Source organism: Mesocricetus auratus, unplaced genomic scaffold (genome assembly GCF_017639785.1).
Source record: "Mesocricetus auratus isolate SY011 unplaced genomic scaffold, BCM_Maur_2.0 Super-Scaffold_100026, whole genome shotgun sequence".
In the NCBI taxonomy this organism is placed as follows: Eukaryota; Metazoa; Chordata; class Mammalia; order Rodentia; family Cricetidae; genus Mesocricetus; species Mesocricetus auratus.
This window is the reverse complement of record NW_024429207.1, coordinates 7,146,592-7,169,000: the sequence shown is the minus strand read 5'-3', so window position 1 is coordinate 7,169,000 and position 22,409 is coordinate 7,146,592. Positions and strand designations below refer to the sequence as shown.

General features: G+C 43.7%; 1 protein-coding gene across 4 annotated transcripts in view; it reads right to left on the bottom strand.

The window, feature by feature from the left end:
• Stox2 (storkhead box 2) overlaps positions 1–22,409 on the bottom strand; it is a 214,733-nt gene that overhangs the window by 17,175 nt on the left and 175,149 nt on the right. For 3 of the 4 annotated variants that reach the window (XM_040731728.1, XM_040731727.1, XM_005066677.4), the window contains exon 2: positions 1,695–1,847. In XM_040731728.1, coding sequence (XP_040587662.1) covers positions 1,695–1,847 — 153 coding nt within the window. Of the gene's footprint in view, positions 1–1,694; positions 1,848–15,630; positions 15,751–22,409 lie in introns of all 4 variants that reach the window. The other variant, XM_013110798.3, reaches the window with a different exon arrangement.

Below are 22,409 nucleotides of genomic sequence, written 5' to 3'. Positions count from 1 at the left end.
ATAAAAACACCAAAGCTGAGAATGAAGGGGGAGAGCATGTTGGCGCACTCCTTGAATTCCAGCACTCCAGAAGCAGATGCAGGCACATCTCTGAATTCAAGACCACTCTGGTCTATGGAATGAGTTCCAGAACAAGCCAGGACTACACAGAAAAACCCTGTCTTGAAAAAACTAAAGACGAAAAGAACCATAATCAAACAGAAACTGTTAGAGGAAAAAAAAAGAAAAATTGGGGGTGGAGTAGGGAGAAATTATTGGGAAGAAAATGCATAGTTTCTTTGAGGCCATAGGAAACATATGGAGACAGAGGATGGTAGGTCATGTTAAGGATGTTCATGGAAATGGTTCTTCTATCGTGTGTGTGTGTGTGTGTGTGTGTGTGTGTGTGTGTGTGTGTTTGCACGTGTGCACAATTTCTACACCTTGACTTCAGGCCAAGTCAAGATTGCTTCATCAATGCAATACTAGGTGATAAGATATGACCAAAGGATTTTTTTAACCAAAGGCATGCAGTATAGGCAGAACAGGGCCACCTTTCTAAGGCCCAGTCTGTTTCTGGGCGCCCTTAGACACAGGACCTAAGTAAATGCTTATTGTTGCATGTCTTCGTCTGTCTGGTTGCTTATCACCCAGTATTCCTGTAGCAAAAGCTGATTCAACCAATAGCTTATATTACTAACGTCTCTTTGAAGGCTCAATGGACATCAAGTGTATCATGCATTTATTTTTAATGTGATTTCTACTTCAGTCTAGAAAGGGGCATAGTATTTGCCAAGCTAGCAAACTGGCAGTCCTATAAGGTGCTCACTACTCATCTATCTTTTGTTTTCTGATTTTCTGTTTTTCTGAGACAGTTTCTCTGTGTAACAGCCCTGGCTATCCTAAAACTCACTCTGTAGACCAGGCTGGCCTCTATCTATTTACACATGTTAAAATATACACGCATAGAAAATTGCTTGTACCTAAAGGAATTTGGAGATTTCACAGCAAACAGCATTTTGAAATTCTCTTGTAACAGCAGACTCGGCAACACTGGCAGGGGCACTACGCTGGCGGGGAGTAATGAGGTACCTCCCTTGAGATGGTGCAAAGATGTTTCGTATGTACCACTCCAAACACCTCGGCCGCTGGAGCCGTCAATGACCATCTGCCCTGCAGCCACATCTCCTGCCTTCGTCTTGTGATACTCAAGAGAAAAGAATCTTTTCCTTTTAAAACTGAAGCCTCAATTCATGAAGTAACATTTTATCAAGGCTCACTGGATTATAACACAAACATGCGGGCATATTTACTTTAGACATTATTTCTGTAGCAGAACTCCTGGAACTAAACATTACAGCTGTTTCTGATGAACCCCAGGTTTATATATTTAAGGAAGGCTGATGAATAGAGTCTTGGTCATTTTCACCAATTTCTTATAATACTGGCTTAATTTTTTTTCTTCTTAGCATCAAGGTAAAAGGTATTATATCAAAAAATAAAAATAAATGAGAATAAAATAAAAGTACTGTATCTTTTTTCTTTATCTTAAGGAGTGACATTGTTATTATTACTATTTTAAGTCACAGAAGAAAAGTCTCTAGTCAGTCTGGGCAAAGACTGATTTTCCCTAGTGTCCCTTTAAAGTCCCGTAGCCCGTGCCCCACACCCACAGCCCGCATGCATAGGGAGAGAGTTCCATTCTTCCTCGTTACCTGGGAAACAGGTGGTCAGGTGTTCCATCAGTGCTTCTTGGGTGACAGGCTTTCTTGCAGAGTTCATTGCCGAGATGGCCAAGCAAAGGATTTCCCCGAGTGGAATAAACTGAGATTGGCTGATGGGGGACATACTGATTGGTGACACATCACCTGCAGAAAGACAATTCTCAAGTGAGTGGGTTCATTCAAACACCCCACCATCTGTCACACCCAAGCCTGCACCATGCATGCCCACCCTCTCAGGACGATCCTCTGTCCCTTGCACTAGAAAGTCAATCAGCTTTGAACACTGAAGCCTGTTGAGATCACAGCAGATTCCACTCAGGTGGGAAAATTTCCATGCACAGTAGATGCTCCCATAATCTCAACAAGCAAATATCTCCTTAAAAACCTGAGATCTCATTCGAATAATGAGAGTCCTAAAGTCTTACAACAAATGAGGCTTTGAAATAGCATTTCTGCTCCTATTAGCATGGAGATGACTTATGAAGCTACTGCTGTTCACATTTCACAAAGTGCATTAGTGGTGTGTAATGGTGATTCATTCATTCAAATGTTGAGGGTCCTTATGTGAGAGGCATCTACCAGAGGAGTTGCGCTCACATAGAAAGAGAAGCGTCCCTTCCGCAACTGTCTCTGCCTTGGAACAACTTTATTTAAGTGGAGGAGACAGACACAGAGACCAAGGTTATGGTGTTGTGTGACTGGGGTGTCTGTGTGCACAGCAGATGACTGAACAGAAAACTCAGGAGAATATAGGACAGCGGTATATAAACCACCTGAGGTTGACTGGTGTCAGGGGGCAGGAGGGTGGCTGGTGGCTGGGAGATGGGGATGAACTGGGGATGATTGGAGCTCCAAGCAGGTGTTTCTGGGGAGTTGTGAAGAAGGGACACAGCTCTGTAGGGACAACCATGAAGCCACAGTCAGTGCCCAAGGTTTTCATTGTATGAGGAACAGTGAGCTGTGGGGGGAATGTAAAACTGAACAAGGCAGTTGCGACTCTGATGAAGAAGGCTGTGGTGGCCCTGCAGATGATCACCTGGAAGAGGGCAGGGCAGGTTATAGTGGAGCTGAGACCATGGCCTACTGTATGATTTGCCTGCTAGAAGAGATGGTGGCTGGGGGGCGGGGGACTGAAAACCTAGCGTTGCAGGGTAAGAGATGTGGATTCATTAAGTAACAGCCAATAACACAAACACCTCTCTCCATTTCTGAAATCTTTACAGTTTGGAGATAGTCCAGCTGCCTCCCAAGGATTCCCAGAATTTCCTAGACATTTCTGGGATGGGGGTGACCTCAGAAGAGGAAGGAACTAGGAGAGCAGAGGGATAATGTATCTGCTCCTGACATCTGAGTGCTACCTGAATAATACTTAGGAATTCTGTATGATTTTACTACAAAATGAGTTCTACAAAAAGGGTGTAAACAATCAGCAGAGTAGATTTTCTTTGCTGAACATATTTATGTAAGACCTCCTTTTTCTTTTTTTTAACAAAGATTTATTTTGATTAATTTATACATGTACATACAATGTACATGTGTGTGCGTGCATGTGAGTGCAGTGCCCATAGAGACCAGAAGAGGGCACTGGATCCCCTGGAACTGGAGTTATGGGCCATTGTAAGCCACCCAACGTGGGTGCTGGAACCGTCTCCACAGCCCACCTCCTTTTGGTTTTGTTTTATTGTTTCTTAAGCATGCTTTCTCATGTACTAAGCTAGCATGGGTGGCTAAAGACGAGGCTCCAGTCAGCCTGTAACATTAAGCTGTATCCTCTCCGGAAGATGACTGGGTACTCTGAGGTAGACCAGCATCCCTGCAGTCAGGGCACTTAAAGCTGTGCTTGGATACATCTCCTAGGCTGTAGAAAAGTACAGAGGACCCTAAGTGGGAGAACGTGAACCCAACTTAGAAATGATGTAATGAATGAAATCAGGCAGCAGAGACAGAATTCCCTGAGTTTTGGAGTAAGTTCGGCAGGTGTGTGAGATAGAGCAGCAGAAATCCGGTGCCCAAGACCTGAGGCTTGCACGCCCTCGCCGGAGCCCGGTTCCGCTCAGCGCTTGCCTCCCCTACTGCATCATTGCGGGGACTCCATCAGCTCCGTTAGGACCTCAGATAGACATGAGAGTAGCATACAGCTAGTGGAGCCAATTCAAATTCAGATTTATAGAACATCAGCAGAAACCAGGAACACGTCTAACGTGGGACCTACAAACTCTGGAGCTCTCCAAAGAGCAGAGCCCCCTGAAAAGTTTGGATAAAATCTGGTGGAGGAGCAGCAGTTGGAAATGAGTACATGGGATTTACAGCTGCTGCTAGGAAAGTTGGTCCCGTGCACTGTGTGTGTAGGTGCTCAATACGCACTGAAGAACTGTGTGTGTGTGTGTGGGGGGTATCTGAGTGGGCATGAATAGTATACTATCCATATAATAGTATACGGCAGAATGCTTAACGCTTTTTTTTAAAGGATAGACATATTTTGAAACAAAATCTCATCCAAAAGTCTGATGCACAGCAAAGGAATCTGTGCTGGCAGTGAGAAGTACAGGTGGGGGAGGGGCACCCCCGTAAACCGTTCCCTCCCACATGAGCACTGGAGCCCAGCCAGAGGCCTGCAGACTTTTTCTGGCTACTCTAGCCACTTGGACCTCAGAGTCTCCTGGAGCGATTGCAACAGTCAGTGAAAAAGGAGGGTGGGGTCTGCCACCAAAGGGAAAAACCAAAGCAGGCTCCGGGATCTTTGGAGGTGCACATTGCTTTGGAAGTTAATGCTTTCCAAAAAGTGTCCTATCATAATAAGAACTCAGAGAACCAAGACGCAGAAACACTAGATATACTTGCTTTAAATGCAGGTTGGGATACTCGGTGATTCTGCATAGATTACAAAAGGCTTCTCTACACAGTGCCAATTAGCAAAGCAACTAGTCTGTGCTTGTCCTTCTGCTTGACGGTGCGTCTGTCATCTCCTTCCTTCGTGGACTTCTTTTCATTCACCGCGCCCACTGAGAGGCAGAGACGGTGAGTGTGCCTGAGGTATTTTTGCCAAGCGCTCATTTCACTATAACAATGGCTATGTACAGTAACTTTTAATGCAGGATACAGAACAAAATGGAAATGGGATGTTCACGACAGCGGTCTCCACGCCGACTCATTTTTATGCTGCACTGAGAGCAGTTACTTCCCACTCCTCGTCAAATCAGTCCACACTGTCTGTACCAGCACTTCCTTGGATCTGTTCCGAACTCCAGTTGCAGCTCCACGCATCCCACATCCCCATCTCTACTGCAGACCGACCTCCAACCCTCACCTGGCCTGCTACATTAGCTTCATGCTTTTCAAATAGCCCCTTTCTCCAGGGCAACCGAGGTCCTCCTAAGAAGCCATATATCATGCCACTTCCCTGCATAAAGCCCCACAAGCACTGCCTTTTATACTTAGAAACCTGATTCCTTATGGGTTCTATAAGGCTCTGCAGTACGGACCTGCCTGACTGCCTCTGTGGGATAAACCCCATTTACTCAGCGCCTCCTTTCTCATTACAGGCTCACAGCCTCCTGCTCTTGGATCCTGCCAGGCCTTTTCTGAACGCAGGCAGGGTCTTTGTCATTTGTATTTTTGCTCTTGGCCAGGGGTACTTCTGAGCTGTACTTTTCCAGGACTGGTCCCTTGTCATTATATAAATCACAAGTGAGAAGCCATAACCCCACAGGGAGCCCCTCTCAGACCACCCAATCCAGTGCTGGACTTCACTCTCTGAATGTGTGCGCGTGCGTGCGTGTGCGTGTATGTGTGTGCGCGTGTGCGTGTGTGTGTGCGTGTGTGTGTGTGTGTACTCATATTTATAGCTTACTGTCTGCTCATCCACTAAACATAAGCTTCTCCGCAAGGAAGAAAACATGAACACCCCTGTTCCCAGTGCCTACAATGACATAGTGCTTATGTTTGATACCCAGTACATGTTTAGTAAACGAATACTATTTTTTAATAATGTAAAAATACAAGGGATTTCTAAGGGTTTTTTTTCCCTTTGGTTTTACGAGACAGGGTTTCTCTGTATTGTTTTGGAGGCTGTCGGTCCAGCCTGGCCTCGAACTCACAGAGATCCTCCTGCCTCTGCCTCCCGAGTGCTGGGATTAAAGGCGTGTGCCACCACCGCCCGGCTCTAAGGGTATTTTTAAAAACCACAATTTTATTCAGATTTTGGTAAGTGATTACCAAGCACACTAAACTATTTGATTATTTAAGATTCTCCCTAATTAATTTCATGAAGGATGCCCCCCCAAGACACAGTATTTATCATAGAAAAGATATCATACCTTACTTAGGTGAGGTTTAGAACATGAGTTTAAGATCTGTTTAAAAAAAAATCATACGATATCTCAATACAACTTAACACAGTTAGAATTATCAAGATTGGGGGAGTCTTTTATCAACATGATTATTGAGACAACTAGTCACTCTTAAAATATGCCACTATAAAGTTCTTGTAAGCACTGGAGAGATAGCTTAGCAATTAAGAGTGCTTGCTGCTCTTGCTGATGACCCAGCTTCAAATCCCAGCACCCATATGGTGTATAGCCATCTTTAGCTCTAGTTCCAAGGGATATGACACCCTCTTCTGGTTTATGTGGGCACCGGACACATGTGTGGTGTACATTGAAACATGCAGGCAAAACACTCAAACGAAAAACAAAAACAAATTATTTTTAGAGAAACAAAGGAAAATTCTTTTCACAACTACTTCACATTTATTTTTCCAAAGAAGACAGGAAATGATAAATACTGCTAAAATATATAACTCAATGATCACAGCATTTTGCATAAACTGTGAATTGTAACTTACTTGTCTATATTTTTAGTTTTACTTAACTTATGGGCATGTTTGTGTGTATGCCACATCTGTGGGTACCCCCAGAGGCTAAGAGGATGTTAACTTCCCTGGAGTTAAAGGTAGTTGTGAGCCACCTGACTTGGGTGCCAGAAACAGAACTTGGTCCTCTGGAAGAGCAGTAAGTGCCCTTAACCACTGAGCCATCTCTCCAGCTCCTCACTTGCCTATAATCTATGGAATAGATTTTTCTATTGTCAGACTGTGTTTGAAGACAGCTAGGGAAAGTCAACTATGGACTCATAGGTACTTTGAGGGTTAAATAATTCTTTCTGAACATCTGACACTCCACCCTACCGTACTTTTAAAAAGGGGGATGGGGGAGCTAGGCTTTTTTTAAACAACAATTTGCTTGAATACAGTCTTTGGGGGTACAGATGCTCAAACTAGGATAATTCACATACTACCAAGTTCAGAGGAAGCATTCAATGTATTCCTACCAAGTGGATGTCACATGTGAAAAATCCCCTGGAAATATTCCAGTGGTAAGTGAAGAGCATTTCCTGTTTAAAGCAGGTCAATGACATTTCGGAACTGTTTTCAAGCCAATTACTTTATGAGAAAGATGGGTTAGTGGGATGAGCATTGGAGGGAGCCAAAGAGGGTCTCCCTGCCACTAGAGGCAAGAGAAAACCCTGCAGGTCATGAAGGGGCAGGCTGGGCATGGAGAGCTGGTAGCTCTGGGGCAGGCTGAGGGGAGACGAAGGGAAAGGCTGAAACCTGATCCCCATAGTCCAGAAGGCTTAGAACTTACTCTCATTAATCAAGGCACTGCCGTGTTTCCATGGGATCGCCATGCGACACGTTTGTGTTAGCCACTCTTCAGTAACTGCAGAATAAACTCGCGCTGACGACCACCACTGCTACATCAATGAGGAAGGCCTGACACAACAGGAGGACATCCTAGATGATAGCTGACTGCCTACCTACCTGTCTACATTCCTCACCTCCCCCTCGGAGAATGTCACTATCCAGAACAGACATTTTACTACTTAAACCTCTGTTTTCTCTTCCAACTTCTGGGCAGCTACTTTGTTTGGAATTATTGCCACACACACACACACACACACACACACACACACACACACACAGAGAGAGGGGGGAGGGATTCTCTCCCAAGTAACCATCTATTCAAGAAATATGCAGTATAGATCAAATACCTGTATGTACTCAAGTTCCAAAAGGGTTCTATCTGGGTTCTGCTTTGGTGTGTGTGTGTACACAAATTTAAAAATAATAAAAACACACAATAAAACCCTACCTTTTATGAATGTCATTCTCTCCTTTTCGGTTATTAGTTCAGGCTTGCCTCACTCCCAATCTTTGCATATTGAGAAAGACTACACAACTCTTAATGGGACAAAAGCACACACACCTATCTCAGTACACACATTTAAGAATCCTTTCCTTATAAAAGGAAAGTTGTAAATTTTCCAAGAGCACTGTGTCATAGTAACTGGCAATCTTTAAAAAGAATACACCAACATTCATGTGTGTACAGTCTGTTCCCCCCTACACACACACACACACACACACACACATACACACACACATACATACACACACACACACACACACAGAGCCTGAAGTCAGAATCAATTGTTCTGTCTCTCCATATCCTATTTTTCACTGTTAACTTACTCCCTACTGTGGGTTGAAGGACTTCATGAAATTCATATCCCAGATTCTCATCTCATATATCAGACTCCAATTCTAAACAATTAGTTGGGAAACTTGTTGTTTAGAATTGGGAAACTGCTCTTCTATCAAGGCACCAGGAGATGCACAGCTAAGACCTCACTTTGTCGTGCGATGTTCTTTATATTTACCTGCTATTGGATGGGAGGGCATGTAGGCCATATGGGTCAGAGAATAAACTGCAGGAGCTAATCCCACCCCACCCCTGCCCCCCAACACATGGCTCCCAGGATTGAACTCAGGTTGTCAGGGTTAGTGGCAAGCACTTTTACCAACTAAGCCATTTCACTGGCCCAGAATCCCAACTCTTAAGACAGATACAATTAATTATGTGGTAGACTGCTTCCTTATCTGCAAAATAAGGGTTTGGATGGAATTGTAGTAATGATTACTTCAGGCACCAAAGGCCTGCGACTCTATTAATTCGGCAGGATTCTATATCCAGGTGTTGTAGAAATTATTTCCGCGCTTGTCTGATCTGGAAGAGGCTTTAATTTTTAAAGAAATGGCTAGCTGCGTCGGCTATCATATTTTCCCTTTGAATAGTATAGTCCGATAGAGCTTTGCTCCTCAGGACCCATGTGTTTTGTCCCTCCTCTCTTCTGCCAAGTTAACACTAGCATTAAAATTATGGGTGCCAGTAAAATTACCGCATGCAGCAGATATGGCGACTCCTCATAACAAGTCTGAAATGAGATTCCGAGATGCTCAGAGCCCACAAGAATGAGACAGCTCTACTCTGTTCAGCACAATGTGCTACCTTTGCCACGTTTTCTCTCAGACGCCCCTGGGCGCAGGGAAATCAGCTGCTCTCTGAGGTTACAGTGAACAACTCCGATGTGCGGCATCAGACAAACCTTGTGTTTTACAATTTAATTCGATTCATTAACCCCATTTTTTTTGTTTAAATACTGCTTGGTTCTCTTAACAGTAGGTCTACTACGGTATTGTCCCAGAAGTTCTTCTAGAAAAACACATATCCCTTTCCTGTATACACTCTCAAAGACCAAGCTAGCCTTCTGAGGGGATAGAGCATATGTCTTCTATTAGCTTGCATGCTGCTAAGAAAGTTTCTTTGAAATCAGATTACTAGACTTGACATTCAACTGCTTGTACTGAAATCTAAAGAAAACTGGCATTGAAAATGGCACTTTTACTAGTTTACTGTAAGTTTTAAAACGCCCCTGACTTCAAAACTTTAAGCCTGGGCCCTTATTGCAATAGGCAATGAAGAAGACTTGACATTTAAAAGGAGGAAAACGTTTAGAGTTTTTTTAACTTCTAGGACAGCCTTTCCTGCTTAATTTCAACCTCAGTAGTTCTCTGACACAAAATCTAGTGCTCAAGCTATTATTTGAAGAAACTGCACTCAAAAGGTAAAATAAGGAGGAGGTTCCTGTTATGACACTGGCTATAACTTCCAAAGAAACTTCTAATGAGAGCAGAGCTAAGGGGAATTATGGTGACTTAGACCACACATACCAAAATGAGTCAAGAGCTTCATGTTACCCAGAATGCTCGGCTCATGTCTGTATGCTAATGGACAGGTGTAGCTGGGTGAGATTAATCAGTTCATTGATTTCCAGAAAAAAACATCGTCTTCCTAGACTCTGAGCTTCCATGTGTCACCTTAGCTACTGAGTCTTGGTAATCAGAACCTACTTGAGTCTCTTGCTACTGAGACTTGACTACAAAGAGAAGGGTAACAAGTGGGCAACGATGGGTGAAAACCGGCTTGACATAATAAGAAACAAAGGCTGACATCTGTTCTACTCGTAGCAGTTAGTAGCACTTTGGACCACTTGCCCATTTGCTGCAGATTTATCGCTGATAATTAGAAGGGAACTATGAGCTATCAGAAGAGTTACATGTTTCCGTACATCAACTCTTTGCTAAAACTCCATGTTGTAAGCCACGCACCACCACTGGGTATGTGTGAGAAACCAGGGAGTAGAAATCAGCAGACCGCCATTTGCATATCAGAAGGTCAAGTATTTTGATGGATGAAAAGGCTCTGGACACAAGGACAAGACAAGGCTTGGCTCTGCTATCTACCAAGGTCGTGGTGATATCCTGTTCTCTGCTCCCTAACCCAGAGTTAAGTTTAAATTAAACTAGTTATAAATTAGTTATCTCTCCCAGACATGAGACAAAAATCAAACAAAAATACCAATCTTGGCCAACAACAATTAATACAGTTTCCTGGATATCGAGTCATTCTATATGGTGTGTGGTTAATGAGTGTTCGCATGGAAAATGGAGTCTTCCTTTAGAATGAGTGCCTCAAATAGAATCGAATCTAAATTCCTAGCCGTCACCTACCTCTAATCCATTTCCACCATCCAGCAAAGCCCTGCCTGTCCGTAACGATGTACCAGGCATTGCAATTTCTACTGATGAAAATTTTCAACTATAATTTAATAAAGCGACCTGACATGTTCAGGGCTGTTCTGGAAGTTAGAATCCCCAGGGCTATGTCTCAGGCTCTGCACTCTTGCTCCATCAGCCGAGGTATCAGGACTGTGCTGTGATGAATTTCTGCGAAATACAACTGCAACTCCACAACCAAGCCTAATTCAGTACAGGTCGGATGTGGTTAGAATGGCAGTTCCCAGACTACAACAGCCTTTACTGAGCAGCAGCCACAGCATACTCCTCAAATGACACCCTCCCCTCCCCGCTTCCACCAGCCAGAGAGGTTGGTGTTGAACTATGTAGGAGTTTCAAAGGACGGGAGAAAGTTTGGTGGTCATGAACAGACTCACAGTGAACACTCCAACTCACTGCCCCACTACATGGCCCTCTTCCCTAAATATCAGGACAGTGACAAAACCCAGAAGCTTTGTTATTATACCATGAGGTTAAGACCCCAGCTCTGTACGTCCTTAGTTATACCATTGGGGGAAAATGATTTACTTTTTTGTGTCTCAATTTCTTCATTTTTTGCCAAGTGTCTATAGCAATGGTTCTCAACCTTCCTAATACTGTGACCCTTTAATACATTTCCTCATGTTGTGGTGACCCCTAACCATAAGATTATTTCACTGCTACTCCATAACTATGATTTTGCTACTGCTGTGAATTGTAATATCTGATATTCAGGATATTTTATGTCTAACCCCTGTGGGGGTCATGACCCACAGGTCGAGAACCTCTAATATATAGTGATGCTGACCTTACAGTGATTGAGGGTATTAGATGAGATAATGGATGTTGAAAGTACTGCCCTTGAGACCTACTATTTAATAAATAGTAGCTAGTATTAAAAATATATTATCTCCAAGCCTGTCTAAATTTAATTCATTTCTTTTTCACCAGTACTTGAGTTTATTCTAACAGAAAATTAATTTAGTTATAAAAGGAAATTAATTTAGCTATAAAAATTAATTTAGTTATAAAAAGGAATCCTCTAAAAAGTATTTTAGCCCATGCTAAGAAGGGTAGCAGTCCTCCTCAATGACAAAGACTGTACTCCTGATACTTAGCTGAGTGTACCTGCCCTGAGGGAATGGACTATTTCCATTGAGATACAACTTTTGGGCTTGGGAACAATGGCTTTAGAGTAAACAGGAGGCATGGATTTCACTAGGGTATATACAAAAAGTGATAATTAAGAAATCTGGCCTGTTTCAGAACAGTGACTGGGCCAATTCCTACTCACACTGCCTAAGAAACAGTTCCTGTACTAAAGATGGGTGACATTAGTACAAAAAAAGTGACTTTTACACAAACCTTCGGAATTTTGTTCGCTCCTTTCTTAAGGATTGCTTGCCCAATAAAATCAAAGAAAACTGTATTGATGCCCACATTTAAGAACAACATACTCACATTTGTTCTTAATGGTAACAGTCCTGTACCACAGGCTTGCCCGGCTTTGTGTAAAAACACCCATAATTTCCAGAGCCTCACATAGCTTCTGAGGTTTACCTTAGCACTAGTCTACCCTGCGGAGAGTCTTCCTAAAATTTAGTTTAATGTTTAAAATGTATTTAAGTGGGGGATACTTAGGATGCATAGGTTTATAATATGCAATGATCAAGTGCTTTGACATTGCAGCACTTGGAATCTTCTCTTCCAATTATCTTAGGTCTATTATAAAATGTGACTGACTATGGCTCCCTGCTTGTGCCATAAACACCAGGAGTGATCCCCCCAACAACTGTATTTTGCTACTTATTATACGACCTCTCTCATACATCGCTCCCTCTCCCCTTTCCAGTCTCTCATGACCTCCATTCTCTTCCATTCTTAAGAGACTAACTTTTTTTTAGCTTGATCATTTATTAGAATATATTTCACTTGTCCTTCTGTTAGTGGCTTGTTTCATTCCACATGATGTCCTCTGATTCTATCAAAATTATTTGATAATTTTTGTATTGTTTTAAGTATATTAATGCTTTTCAATAACTTCCCTTCAATTATCTCTTAAGTACTTTCTACATGTGGAAATTGAGAGGAGATGTGAATTGTAGGACAAGCATACATTTAAGCCCTTGCTTTCAATGAGTACTGTTTAGACATAAAATAAGTAATAAAAAACACTCAAGTTAATGTTCAAAACATCCTTGGAGGATGATAGTAAGAACAAAAACACATGACTATAGTAAAAACAAAAACAGATTTTTTTCAAAGGGTCCTATCTGGGGGAGCTAACACACATGCTTGTGAGGCAGAGGTAGGAGGATTGGAAGTTAAGGAGCAGTCTCAGTTACAGAGCAAGTTCAAGACCAGCTTTGGCTACATGAGACCCTGTCTCAAGCACAAAGATAAAACAAAAACAACATCCTCTAAATAAGGCTCCAGTTGCTGAGGAAATGCCAACAATTGACAAATAGAACCTCATGAACTTAAGAAGTGTCACCATGACCAAGAAAAGTTAATTGAATGAAGAAACAACATTAAAATACATGTGACACAGGATAATTATCTTCAATACACAAAACCAACAAAGACCTGAAACAACAAGAAATTAAACAAACTAATGAATAAATGGAATGATGAAACAGTTCTCAAAAGACAAAACACAAACAGCCAATAAATGGGTCTTTCTACTCACTGGAGAAATAGCAATTAAATCGACACTGATACTCCATCTCACCCCATTCAGAATGGCAATCATTAAATTTTAAAAATGTTGGCAAAGATGTGGACAAAAGGCTACTCTTCTATACCACTGGTGGGAATGTAAAGTAGTCCAACATCTATAGATTAAAAAAAATAGAGTTCCTCCAAAAAGTTAAAAATAAAACTACTGTATGATTCAAATACAGCAATACTGGGTATTTATCCAAAGGACTCATGTCATATCACAGAGACAAGTGCAGCACTGTTCACAGTAGCTAAAGTATTGAACCAACTTAAGTATGCAACAACAGAGGAATGGAAACACAAAGCGTGTGAATATGGGCGAGCACACACACACACACACACACATACACACACACACACATTTTAGCCCTAAAGAATGAAGTCACATCACTTGCAGAAAAATGGATGCCACTGGAGACAATCACATTAAGACAATGAAACCAATCTCAGAAAGACAAATAGCATATTTTCTCTTGTATGTGGTGGCTAGATTTTATAGAAATTTACAAAATCGTGTGCGTACATACGGCATGAAAATAGAAGGGAACTGAAGAGGGAGAAGGGTGAGAACAGGGGAGGATAAGGAGGTGTGAGGAGTGAATGGACACAACTAATAATTGACTTCTGGGTGAAAATGTCCTCCTGTGATGGTGCCTGTACAATGACTATATACAACGGAAAAGAAGGAAGATTAGGTGGATGAACAAACTTCACACTGAGGTAACATCTCCATTGGGGGAGTTTATGTGGAGGAGAGGCTTAAAATGGGGTCTCCAGTGACAAGCAGCACCAGCAGGGTATGGGGATGTCCTTCTGTATATATGTTTCTTTTATTGGTTGATGAATAAAACACTGTTTGGCCTATAGACAGTAGAGGCAGAAAGATAGGTGGGGCTAGGAGATGAGAATTCTGGGAAAGGTAGGCAGAGAGGGATGCCATGAGGAGACCAGAAGGATAGGATGCCCCAGGCATTCTCTGATAAGCCAAGACCACATGGAAATACATAGATTAATAGAAATGGGTTAATAATTAAGACAGAGCTAGCCAATAAGAAGCTCTAGCCATTGGCCAACAGCTTCATAATTAGTATAGCATCTGTGTGTTTAGTTGGGGTTGAGAAGGGCAGCGGGACCTGGCCAGACAAGAAAACCTCCACAACACTGACCAGGTATCCTCAGCAATGAAGACAGAAAGACTTTCTTTCCCTTGGTGGCAAGGCAAACTGTGAGCATGGCTGCAATGACAAAGAGGGAAGAGGGACCCTGCCAACGTAGATTTGGAATTATTTTAAAATGCTCCAACTATGCGAATTACATGGGGGATCCTAATACTCTGAGACATAGTGTTTCTAAAGAACAATACTGAAACTACACTTGGAGAGGTGGTAAAAATCATGGTTTCAGAGATATCATGTTCATGGTGGTGACGGTAACCTACAAAGTATTTTACCTTTTTTGTTTTGTTTTGCTTTGTTGAGACAGGGTTTCTCTGAGTAACAGTCCTGACGGTCTCCATTTGTAGAGCAGGCTGGCCTCAAACTCACTCAGATCCACCTGCCTCTGCCTCCCAAGTACTGGGATTAAGGGCGTGTGCTGCTGCCGCCATCACCACCAAGCACCAGTTTTTAAAAAAGATTTTGTGTGAAAAACTCATGGGTGTTAAAAAAAAAAAAGCTCTGTCATCATCAAAATCCTAAACCAGGCCCTAATGAAACATGCTGACTTTGTTAGTTCACAGAAGCCTCAATTGGATGCTATTCTTAAAAAGTCTGTCACTCTCGTGTGTAAAATGAACTCCCTCGGCCTTGACTGGGAAGCATGTGCTCTCTGAGTGTGTAAATCCAACTCCTTAACCCTTGAGTGTGATGCACTTGGGGTCCCAGGTCAAATAACCCACTTCTCATGGATTGTATATTAAAACTGAAGAGAAAAAAATCCCTTGGAGGCGTGAAAGAGACATGCAGATGATGGAAAAGTGAAAAACTCTAACTACTTCCTAGCCTGGGATCTGTCACTGCTGAGTGTCTGGCCCCGATGCAGCAATGACTCATGCTGGTGCACTCCATGCAACGGACAGCCTCCACTGGAGAGCTGGGACTGCCTGCGACGGAGGGCGAGGGCACACTAATGTCAATGCCACTTCTCGGAGGTCGGCTTGCCCTGGCGGCAGGTGGGATCAACATTTTTAATATACATACACATATATATTTCTTTCATACGACAATTTTTGAAATGAAAGCAGGGGAGACCTACCTGACCCTTTCTGGACTGGCTCCATTCCCCAGGTAGCTTTGATGCTAAAGCCTGGTGCATGCTAGGGGAAGGCATCCAAGCCCAAGAAGGAGCCAGTGACAGAAATGGACGTCCTAGAATCTGTAATAAGAAGAGAGAGTAAACGTTCGCGCAATAGTATCCTAAATGAGCATTTCAGACAGGTCACTGCAGGCCTGTGGAAACACAACAGCAATCTGGTACTGTACCTTGGAAGGTATATATATTTTAGATGGGCTGAAGAACTCTCGGCTCTTCTTACAAATCAGGGCTTGTGACGCTGAGACAAGCTCTGTCAAAAGCACCTTCATAAGGCTTTGTGAGGGTACTTTTCTGGGGATGGTTTACAAATGGAGGGGGGACAGAATCTTCTTATCCTATTTGCATGGGACAGCTGGATCCGGATCCACACCTAGCCCACAGATCACAGTCATGGGGACTAAGCCACCATCCCACTGCAGGGTCTCGGGATCTGCAATGTCACCCCTCTTCTGACTGCTCTCTGCCAAGTGGAGTCACAGGGACCAATCAGCCTGACTTCTCACTCCCCTGCCCAGAATCCTTTGTGAGCTGAAATGAGTCATCGCTCCAAGAAAAGCCACAGCCTGTACGAATGTCTGTCAGCGCCTTTGTCTGTGCAGTGCAGTGTGGGGACTGACAGGGTAGGGCAGACCCCAGGTGCAGGGGCCCAGGGGCACATGCCCCTCTCCATCACATGCATTACTTCCCCAACGTGTTTCTTTTTCAAATCCCCAAGAGTAAAAAGGGCACATGCCTCCAAAATGCTTGAAGAAAGAACACACACATTATATGTGATCTGGCATCATGCACTCAGCAAACTGCGATCGTAGATCTGATACATTTTCCTGTTTTGTTTTTGTTTTTTTTTGCTTTTGTTTTTAAAGCAGGCTTTTCATCATCACGGAGGATGAATCCCCCACCCATGTGTAACAAGCAGGCAGTTAGTTCTATGGCACACTGGATCGAAGTTTACTGCAGTGAGCTATTCGTCATGAATTCCAGTTGCCGTGCAAGTCTTTGCAAGCCCAGGGCTCCTCACCCCATCAGGCTTCAGCCCCGGCAGCAGCGTGGCTCTGCCACTGCCCATAGAGGCAGCTTCGGGGAATGAGGTCACTATGTCAGGAGCTCACTCCCAATGTCGGGCTCTCCAGAGCTTACATACAGCACAACTAGTAGGAGCCAACAGGATTTATGGGTTTGTGTCGCTGCTTTGTCTCCTTTTCAAATTTTTGAAAAAGAAATTCTACGTCTAAGATCAGTAAGGGAAGAAGGAAAAAAATCAATTACGTATCTGTGCAAAAATGTCTTGTTTATTGCGCCATCTGTAGCAAGCTCATTATTAGCCCATGCTGAATACCACCTACACTTATGTGTATATGTGTTATATATAAACACATACAAACATACAAAGACGCACACATACACACACACACACACACACCCCAGACTCTATTGGGCAGAAGTACTGAGAAAACGTTCAGCTTTGTATTGACATATGAGGCACCATCACAGTATTCTCAGGCAGAAAAGGCTCACAGAAGACAAAAGGCAGGGCTACTAACCATCATACAGAGCTCAGAGAAAAAAAATGGAGCCAGGAGAAAAAGAAGAAGAATGGAGAAAGAAATTAATAATACTGTATTCAAACAGCATCACCCAGTGCTCGCAGAATATCCCCCAACAGGTGCCTGTGGCTGTACAAATTACAAAGATACACAGGATTTGGATGATGTAGGTTAATCTTACTGGGGAGAAATCACTTACATGAGAAACCGATAACCCAGAACCAGCACTCCGAGCATCCAATCTCTGCTGCCCTCCGAGACCCTACCGGAACCCAGAGAGAGCAAGCCTGTCCCTGACCCCAGACCAAAATCCCACACACTCACTACACACCTGTGGCCACCACCAAACAGACGTGGTCAGCACAGTAGGTGTGTCTATGAGATCTCTCACTACAGGTACCTTTACTCTCTCATCTCAGGACCAAACAGACACAGCCAACAGCATCCCCATTCTCAGCCACCAGATAGATCCGGGCAGCAGATGATGTCTGTACAGCAAGTTCACCGCTTCCTTGTGACCACAGCAGCCAAACTACCCAGAGAAGGCACAACTGAAGCCAGTTACTATAAACACAAAAAAGTCCCCAACATAGGTCTTCTAGTTTTCTTCCATCCTTCCTTTCTTGAGACACGCTCTTCCTCTGTAGCCCAGGCTGGCCTCAAGCTTCCTGTGATCCCCCGTCTCGGCCTCAAAAGTGCTGTGATGATGAGCAACTCTGTCCACACGTGGCAGGTCTTGCAAATGCTGAGTTGGAAGGATCCCTAAATGGATTAGCAGGCTCAGGTCCCAGCTGAACCTTGACATGTAATTCCTATGATTCAGCCTATTCTAAGACACACCACTGTGAATCTTCGGCCCTATCCCAACACACTTCTGGTGAGTCCCGATCAACTCCTCAACCAAATGATTCCCAGTCCGGCCTTGGGAAGCTATGAAAATGCTCAACCCTCTTTGACCTGTCAATACACCCACCCACTAGCTTCAAATATACATTAACCTGGCATATACCAGATTGCCTCTACTCTAGTGGCCTGGAGTTTTAGATGCCCAGGAAGCATGCACACTATGCTTTGGTTGATTGATACATTTGATTCTAATGCTAAACAAAGAAATAAAAAACTCTTCGGTGTTTGTCATCTTCTGGGTCTTTATAAATCCTCAGGCCCCATGGGTTTCTCCTTTTACTCGCTCTTTCTACGCTGTGGGCAACAGGGTTCTCCCTGTCACTACTCTGGCTCTGTCATGATCGCTACACCTACTAATCAATGAATGTAGTGGATATTAGCAAACCCTCAGCAGCTATTACTAAACCACATAATGCTCTGAATATCAAGGCTTCATGCACTTAAAAATACTCTATGAATTGTACCTTTTATACGTTTTAGAAATGGCTCAGTCTTGAATATCTGCTCCAAGGCATTCTTACCTCTTTCCTCTTGGTCAGTCACTGCAGCCTGAACCTGTGGCTCAGGACTGGAGCTTTCTATTAATGCAACCCAAAGCTAATCAATTCTCTTTTAATGTAGCTGAATCCATAATTAGAAATCCATCAAAATCTACCCAATGCATTTTCAAAGGTCAATCAATCTTCATTGTCAACCAGACTGAATTAAGCACCACCTAGGACAGCGGTGGTGGTGGCACATGCTTCTGATCCCAGCACTTGGGAGGCAGATGCAGGCAGATCTCTGTGAGTTCAAGGCCAGCCTGATCTACAGAGTAAGTTCCAGGACAGTCAGGACTGTTACACAGAGAAACCCTGTCTCAAAAACAGATAAGCAACAACAATCGCCTAGCAGACACACTTTTGGATGTGTCTGTGAGAGGTTTCCAAAGAGGAGGAAGGATCACTGAATGTGGGAAGCCATCTGAACACCAGTGTTTGCCTTTCCCCTTACTTACTACAGATTCCATGTAGTCACCTTCCTTTCTGTCACCATGACAACATCATCAGCCCTCACAACTTAAGGCCCTCCATGAAAATACCAGACCATTGTACCTACCTTTAACAACTAAAAGTTCCACTTTCCTCTACGTCTGCTAAAGGTTAAATCTGAATAAAGAAAAACAAAAGCACTCGAGGGGCTAGAAAACGAGAGCTAAAGGCATGTTCAAAGTTTCCAATATATAAATATAAATGTTTCCATCCTGAGATGGGCCTATTCCGTTCATAGACAGAAGCATCTAACCCTTAGAAAGAACCTGAAAGATAAGTCCCAACTAGGATTCCCATTTTTAAGAGTCAACCTGCCTCCTTCTAGATGGCAGAACCACTGAGTGCAAGACAGCATCTGAATCCCAGGCAGCTGGTTCCAGAGTCTGCATTTGAAGCAACGACAGACAGACAGACAGACAGACACACACACACACACACACACACACCAAACCTCTCCCTCATAATAAAACAACCATGGGAAAAAATTTAAGAAGTATATACCTCAAGTTTTAAATTAAAACCAAAACCAACTGACTTAGCACATGGGCCCAATGTGGTTAATGTCACAGGTCAGGTCCCTTCAGTAACCGGTGGCTTTACCCAGGTCTAGAGATTCTGACCAACTGCCCTCCGGCCTCGGATGGCTAACTTTCATTGAGTGACCATGCAGAAGGATTTAAACTACCTGTCAACCCTATAACCACAAGCTTTCCTTGCTTTCCTACTACTAGCAGGGTGAATTGTGTGTAGCTGTCCATTAGCCTCGATTCAGAAACCTAAGCAAGAGAGGCCAGGGTGATTGCTCATTTGATCAAGTGCTTGCCTTGCATGTACAAGTGTCCAAGTTGGATACCCAGAACCCATTTTTTAAGCTGAGCAAGGTGGTGTAGCTTTATGTAATATCAGCTCTGGAGAGGCAAAGACAGGCAGCTATCTGGGGCTCACTGACCCGCTAGCCTAGCTTACTTTGTGAACTCCAGACAAATGGCAGATCCTGTCTCGATTCTTTTTAATTGCATCATGCATGAGTGGTGACACCTGAGGCTGTCTGCCAGCTTTCACAGACATGTGTGCACATGAGTGCATGCACAAACACACACACACACACACACAGAGAGAGAGAGAGAGAGAGAGAGAGAGAGAGAGAGAGAGAGAGAGAACATAGGCAAGAAAGACCCAAGTGAGCACGAAAGTCAGCTCCAGCCGTAATGAACAGCCCTCTCCACTTGCCTTCCGTCTCCCTTGTAACGGCTTTGGTGACAGTGGATTTACAAACATCATCCTGAGGATGCCACAGGTGACCTGCTCAGCTGACGAGGTGTGAAAAACAGGAGGTGCTTGGCACCAGAACGCCTCCTTGGCAAACGATTAAACGCTAGCAGCTCAAGAGACGAGTCATGCAGAATTTTAATCAACATTTGATGACTAACAGTCTGGCAAAGTCTTGGAGCTGCTACAAGTGGAAATGCAGAGAGGGTACACACCCTTGAATCAACCGAAACTATCTACTGGGCGCTTAACTGTGACGTATTTATTACTAGGGATAATTAAAAGATATATAAGATAGCATATATAATTCAGTGTGTACACTCAAACATACATACTTTCCCCCCCCACAAACGATTGAAATAAATGACTTCTACTCTCAGAAGTTCAATCTACACTGGAGAAGAAAAGATACTAATGCCTAAGTACAAAAAAATTACGGGGCAGGATCTGTCAAAGGCGAGGCATGGGGAGCGGAGTTGGAGCAGACAGTAGCGATGCCAAAGGAAAGGTTCTTTTAGAACCTGAAAGGTGAGAGAAGAAAGATAAACATCCACCCTAGGCCAGAAGTTCTGGAAGAGAGGGATTTTTGCAGACTTTGTGCTAAGAGTGTGTTCCTGGAGAGTTCTTCCCCCAAAGGACCTAAGCATTAACTACGGAAGGAAGGAAGGGAGGGAGGGAGGGACGGAGGGAGGGAGGGAGGGAGGGAGGGAGGGAGGGAGGGAGGGAGGGAGGGAGGGAGGGAGGGAGAAACGGAGGAAAGGAGGGATAGGGGCAGGAGGATCTGGATATAGGAAGCATGCACTAATGTGAGTTTACAAAGATGTGGACGTACCAGAGGAGGTAGAGGATAAGCCTCTTGGGGCTGAGTATCCGCTCCGAGAAGTAAGGGAGAGCAGCGGAAAGGGCAGCATAAGATCAGGGCAAGCGCATCCTACAGGGTAAGAAGAGGATCTGTCTTATGGCTGCAGTGAGTTCCACTTGGGGTCTGTTAAAGACATTAGTTAAGTTCTCTTCCTCGGAAGCCGTTCATCTGTTCATCTGCAAGAACCTACACTCTTAAAACAAAACTGCTGCTAAACTTTTGGCAAGAAGCTAAAGACGAAGATACATTGGTATATTCAAAGCGGCTTTCCTAGGGACTTCTGTGCTTCTCTTAACACCCAGGAGTCTTCAACGCCAACACTGTCTCTCTTGTCAAGACTGTTGCAATAGGCTAGGGAAAAAATAACTCCTAGTTTACAACAGTATTCTCGTCTAAGCCAACCAGCATCTATTCAAAATAGCACGTAAGACAAGACACAGAGCTTGCTGCTGAGGTCAACACAAACTAGGTATAGTGCCTAGACTACAGTTTTGTCCTTCACAGGACAGGGAAAGGGACCCAATGAGAACAAAGGAGGTGGTTACCTGTGGTCTGAAAAGAGGCACCAAGGAAGCATGGCGAGACCTGGGGAGAGTTTCTGAGAGAATGAGGCAACCAGGATGTACACACAGGTGGGTAAGGAAAGAAGGAAAAAGAGGAAAGACAGGGAGGATAGCTCACCAGGCAGCAAAGTAAATGTAAACAGAGACGATGTGGTTAGAAGATTCATGGTGTTTTAGAGAAGGGCTGGTTGCCTGTCTAGATTGGCTAAGATGGAGTGACATTCATTCACATACATATACACATACACCACATACACACATGTTCATATGAGAGAGAGAGAGAAACAATTTCAATTGAAGTTGGATTACATGCAACAGGGGATGGAAGGCAAGTATATATCTAAAGAACAAACTCCCTTGGTACCCCTTCAGGTAGGAGAGGGCAGGGCCAATGAGAGCTCTGGCCACTCTGCACCCCCCCCCCGGCTTTGCAGCAGGCTTTTCAACAGAATGGCTCTCAACGGGTCAGACCAGAGTAAGGATGGATGAGAACGTGGAGACAGTACATTGTCACGTGTGGTGACGCCACAGCCTAAATGGGAGA